This window comes from Oxyura jamaicensis, chromosome 3 (assembly GCF_011077185.1).
Source record: "Oxyura jamaicensis isolate SHBP4307 breed ruddy duck chromosome 3, BPBGC_Ojam_1.0, whole genome shotgun sequence".
NCBI classification, from domain to species: domain Eukaryota; kingdom Metazoa; phylum Chordata; class Aves; order Anseriformes; family Anatidae; genus Oxyura; species Oxyura jamaicensis.
In genome coordinates, this window is record NC_048895.1 from 19,131,305 (window position 1) to 19,137,278 (window position 5,974).

Sequence of the window (5,974 nt, forward strand, 5' to 3'; positions counted from 1 at the left end):
GATATCCAGCCAGTTTGACTAAGTGTTGAATTGTCGCAGGCACAAATGTCATGGCAAGTTTTAAACTTTGGGGCCTAATTGTGTATCTTACCGTGTTGGATGAAGTCAGCCACTGTGGATCTGTAGTCAGCCCAGAAAGTACTACAGTGTGATGGTTACTGCCGGTTGTGTGTACAGCTCGTATTGTAAAACTGCTCCCTTTGTTCGTGGGTGGTGGCAAATCATTAGTCATAAACTAAAATATCAGAAATGGAGCATGTGATTGCACACACTGAATATTTTGTTCTCTGTTTCTCAAATGTATGAACCTCATCTGTAGCAGAGAGTACACTCTGTTTTTAACTTTGCATTCAGTGGTGATCTAAAAGGAAGAACAGCGTTTTACTGTCCTCAGTTTCATCTATCTCAATTTGAAGCTAGTCTGGTAATTATTAATGCATTAACATACTTTTTTTAAACTTTAGGTTCTTGAAGATGGTGCAGTTCAGGCACAAGCCTCAGAAGAAGCACCTGAAACATTTCCGTGTATTGAACTACATCCATCAGGCAATCTTCAATACAGCTATGATACTATAGAGCAGCGGTTTGCATGTGATTTGCCTGATAATAAGGATGATGAATGTGATGCAGTTGAAGGAGATGGAGAGCTTTTTATATCTCAGAGTAATTTTACTTTAGTATTGGAAGGAGAAGAAGGTGAAGGAGAGTTGGGAGACCCTGAATTAGTAGATACTTCTAAACCAGCTGTTAAAACAACAGATGAAAAACCTGTGAGCAGTTTAGGAAATACTGAAAATGAAGAACATGTTACAAACTCAGTGTCTACTGTAACTAGTGACCAGGAATCTCAAAATATTGCCGAGTCACTCCCATATGTGCCTGAACCCATTAAGGTAGCTATTGCTGAGAACTTACTGGATGTAATCAAAGACACAAGAAGTAAAGAATTTACATCCGAAGTTGTAGAACAATCTATTCATGAAAGCATAGGTAAAAAGGTAACTAGAATGCAAAGGTCAAAATCTTCCTTAACAACTGTGCCAGAAGGAGTGGAAGATGAAACCAGCATACATCAAGTAGAGTATGTTGGCACTCCGAGAACACGTCCACGGCGACAACTGAATAGAAGTCTAATTATTTCAGCATCAGATGATCAGCAGCTACTGAAGACAGACAAACCAGTTCTGTTTGGACTGTCTCCGAGGAGAAGTACCAGGCGAACAAAAGAAACACCTGAGACTTCTGGTCTTCTAACAGTAGAAAATACTCAAGATGAGCAAACACCTGTAACCCCTGTTACCCCGAGGAGAGGTAGGAAGCCCAAACAGACTAATTTAGAAAAAGTAGAGAGCAGCCAGTCTGATGGACAAACATTGTCCAGCAGTACAGAGCCCATAGCCACTACTCCAAGAAGAGGATTAAGGAGAACAAAGGAAGCTGCATCTGAACTCTTGGAAGAGGCTAATGAGGCTCTTGCTGAAGGTAGCATTATTATTTCTACTCCTTCTAGAAGGACTAGAGGAGGAAAAAGTTCAGTAGATCAAGAAGCTGGCCAGTCTGGCACTGATCATAGGACAAAAACGGCAGTCAGTCCCAGTAGAAGTATAAGAAAATTAAAAAGCGGTAATTCACAACCTACTGAAAATATTGTCATGGATCAAGAGGTGCAGCCTAGTGACCAACTTCTTTTACCTGTGCCGACTAAAAGAGGCAGAAGAAGAAAAACGAGTTCATCGGATCTTTCAGAAAATTCTGACCTTGATCTGTCTAAATCATCAGTTCCTCAAACAGAATTCAAACTTCCTGTGACTCCTAGAAGAAGTGTTAGGAAGCAGGCACGAAATCTCTCAGCAGACGTTGAATCTGCCTCTACTCAGGACGACATACCTTCAGGTGGGAAAGTGGAAATCCTTGGTACTCCCAGGAGAAGAACAAGAAGAGTTACACATGCTAAACCAGAAAAAACAGATGCTCTTGAGAGAACACCTGAGCAGCCAAACGAACAATCAACCACACCCAGGACTGCAGTAAGGACAGGGGGTCGGGGCAGAAAGAGGCAATTGCCATCGATATTGGAGGAGAGCACAGGGGAACAAGCCTTCCCCGAAGAACCCCATGGCAGTCCTTTGCTGCTCACAGACATAAAGACATCAGGATATGGTGAAACACCAGGAACTTCAACAGATCGTATTACAAGAAACAGATCCCGTAAAACTAGCGTGTCTGTTGAGGAAAATGAATCCTTCCTTTTCTCTCCTCCTCTCACAAAGCTGGCAAAGAAAGTTAAAGGTAGGTGCAGCATGTTCATATGCAAAACAGGGTATATTGCTGTCTTGTAAATGACATAAAACAGACTGTTTTATGACCAAAAGTATGGGTTTTAGTATTATAAATAATGTAACTGTACAAAAGTAAAAATTTGGGAAGAGGAAATTCATCTTTTTGTCTGAACTTCACATGCTCAGCTGGCCAGTTCTGGGGGAAGCAAATCACAAGACTGACACGTTCCAAATACACTAAATAAAATTTTATCTGATTTTTTTTTTTTGTCATGACCTTAATTTCTATCAATTTAGAAGTCTAGGGGGACATATCTTCAGACAATTGCCATCCCTTCTCCCACATTGGAGAAATAAAGGAGACATCCACATTTTGTTCTGTTTTTAAAGTAAAATGAGCTGCATCTTGCAACAAATTAGACAGCTGTTTAGTTATGTGATTGTTTTTTTGTTGGCATGTACTTTGCTAGTGAAGTTATTGCATACAGGGTTTTTTATATTAAACAACGTGATTACATTTTTTTTGAAATGTGTGAGGACACTTGATGCCTCTTGAGCAAAACAGCTTTGACTGTGTAGGTACAACTAAAATCACTGCTCTGGTTTATCGTTTCACAATTCACTATAAAAAAAATCACTATAAAATGATGGATCCTAGGAGGCAGTTAAAAAGGAGAAGTACCTCCACACTGAGTGTTTATAAACTGGATTGGACCCTTTATTTTAGGAAGCTATTCTACTCTTTATTGTCAGCTCTAATGAACATCACTGTCCTTTATAATGTATGTGCATGTTAACAACTCATTATCATTTTAGGTGGAAAAGCAGACCATCCTGTGCAGCTTAAGGATTTAGACCCAGACTTGTCTTCTCAATTTGTCTTTTCACCCCCTCTTTTGAGGTCAAGGAGAAAAAGTGTCTCTAGTATTTCCCAAATTGTGAAAGAACCGGTAAGTAAAAACTGTAGTTGTCTCGTATTTTTGACTTCTACTCTGTATCTCTTCTTGAAATCATACTTCTCAATGCCTTGTCTTTTTCTTCGGAAGTATACCTAAAAAGAGAGTTTTAAATCAATCAGCTAGCTAAAGGAAGTTTGTTGCTTTAAGAAAATTAGCTACAAAAATCAATTTTGAATCTATGCAAGTTAAGAACTAGTTAGTGTTGCCTTGCCTTTAACAAAAGGCCAAGTGTCTTTCTCTGTCTTTAAACTTAAGTGATGTGTTATTTGTTAATTTCCAAATTTGAACTTTTAGGTCGATACAATAATTTGAGATGGAAGGTTGATTTTTTTTTTTAGAGGTGCCTATGGAAATCATAGTTTTATCATGATTACTTCTTGAAATAAACGTTCATTTGTATTTTGTAGAAGTGTAAGATTGCATGCGAGTAACTTTTTTTGCCATAACATAGGAGCTTCCAACTGAAGAAGAGGAGGATACCAAATCCACAGAGTCTGTGGGAAAACAAAAATTGAAGAGGGGTAGAACAGCAAAATCAAAAGTGAACAAAACAAGCAAGTATGAAATTGTTTTTGAATACTTAAATTCATTTCTTGTGGTAGTGATTCAATTATTAGCTGCCTAACTTGAAATATCCCACTTGGCAGTGTAGTTCTGCCAGAGCAGTCCAGCTCGCTGGTCTGATAGACACATTTTTCCCCATGTAGTTATTAGTTTTCTATTGTTAGCAGAAGGGGATAGAAAATGGTGAAAGGTTACTCCTGTGTTTATTCAGTGATGATGTGCTCTTATGTCATCTTACTCCATCTTAAGAAAACACAGTCTTAATAAGGTCTGTAGTTCCTTATACAAGGCAGGAGGGGGCCACACACTGAGTAAAGAAAAGGTCTTGTTTCTGGACCTGTGTTCTGGTTCTTTTTGGAAAACAGTTAATTCGAGGACACTTGCCTCTTAGAGCTTTCAGGGGCCTTAAAATCTCATCTGAATAATTACTGGGAGTGTATACTGGTAAGGAATGAAAGCAAAAGGAAGTTTATTTATGTACCTTTTCTGCCTAGATTCTGTCTAGAAAGAAGCCCATAAATTAATTTGTTGGCATTGATTTTGTAATTCCACTTTTTTTCACCCCTACTGACTATGGTTGCTAATCAATTTGACACTTTGTGCTTTCACAGAACCACAAGAAAGGAAGGTTCTTGGTCACCTCCACCAGTGGAAGTAAAGTTAATTTCTCCTTTTACAAGTCCAATGGATAGAAAGAAAAGCAAACAGAAAGAAACCACGGATGCAACAGAGAAGACTCTACGAAAGAACAAAAAAAGACTGTCTAATTTTCCAAAGCCAGTAGTGCGCCGGAAGATGCTGTAACTGTTTTTTTAAGTTTGTAATGTACACCACTGTTTGTAAAGTCATCAAAATTGTGTGGATTAGTAAAAATAAAAAATTATCATCTAATTTGGAAGAGATAATTTATATAAATTATTGTAAAATTTCATAAACAAATGGTCTTCAATAAGTAACTCCATATGGAGTGTGATTTCCTCAGTCAATGCAGTTTTCTATTTTATATTAAGACTTCATACATTTATATAATATGTAAATACAGCTTATTTTAGGAATGTTAAATAAAAATGTATACTTCACAATATGCTTACTGTCTTATAGCTTTTTAAGGGAATAGTGGGTTGAATGGTCTGTATCTTTCAAATTTTAATGTTGGTTTGCAAGAGTTGTTGATACTGAAAAGCGAGGCCAAAAGTTTTTACAAGTTTGCTTAGAACTGCTATAACAAGCATTTAAAATGTACTAGTTTAAATTTTATAGATGATATTTGACCTTCTGGCACAAATAATTGGGCTCATGAATACAAACTGGTAATTACTTACATTCACGGTTAAGTTGTACTGTATGAAGTCAGAATGTAAACAATTGTATTTTAAGCTGTGCAATATTTTTTTGTATTTGTCTTAAACTTGGGAAAAGCTGCTCTTCAGTTTATAAAACTAGATCACATCTCAGATGCTTCACTATTTTTTACAATTTGTTGTCAGCAAAAAACTATACATAGAGTTTGATGCTTATCAAATGCATATCAAATTTAGAGGGATATTACCCACATAATTTTGGCTCAAATTTCAAAGTATTTTCATAAGATTGATACGAATGCAACTATAATTGAAATAATTACTGTCTGTAAACATTTTGCAATATTTGAAGTCTGCCTTTCATTGAAAGCTTGACGGTAAAGCTAACTTAAAAGTCTGAAGGTACCAAAATGTACAGAAATCTTAGTTACCATATTTTTGAATAATGGTCTCATTAAAAATCTTGGCCTATGGAGTAAATGTCCCTATATAATTTCAATTTGTAAGAATAGATGAAAAAGCCTATTCTTTTAAAAGCAAACATGGAAGTACTATTTTGATGTGCGGTCTTTTAGACAATGGATTATTTTTATGTATGTTAATTTATATATGGATGCAACTTTGAAGACTACCAAATGGTGGAACCTGACATTAAACTTTTTGATTAGTAAAAACTACTACAATTACTTTAAGAAATAATTTATTGGTTAACTAACACCTTGTACATAATGAATGAATGTATTAATAATAGACTAAGTTTGTAAAAAGTGTCTTTTGGGGCCACGATTTTTCTATCTCAGAACAGGACATTCTAGAAAAGTAGTTGCATGCACTTTAATATTTTTCCTCTTGAGAGTATTCATGACTGAAT

The 5,974-nt window shown here is 36.4% G+C and overlaps 1 protein-coding gene across 2 annotated transcripts in view; it reads left to right on the forward strand.

The window, feature by feature from the left end:
* The window catches only part of AHCTF1 (AT-hook containing transcription factor 1), a 45,419-nt gene extending 39,639 nt beyond the window's left edge, over positions 1–5,780 (forward strand). Inside the window, exons 33-36 of one of the 2 annotated variants that reach the window (XM_035320498.1) lie at positions 465–2,289; positions 3,096–3,229; positions 3,690–3,796; positions 4,414–5,780. In XM_035320498.1, the coding sequence (XP_035176389.1) occupies positions 465–2,289; positions 3,096–3,229; positions 3,690–3,796; positions 4,414–4,606 (2,259 nt within the window). In that variant the 3' untranslated portion in view covers positions 4,607–5,780. The remainder of the gene's footprint in view (positions 1–464; positions 2,290–3,095; positions 3,230–3,689; positions 3,797–4,413) is intronic. The other variant, XM_035320500.1, reaches the window with a different exon arrangement.
* Positions 5,781–5,974: the final 194 nt, after the last annotated feature.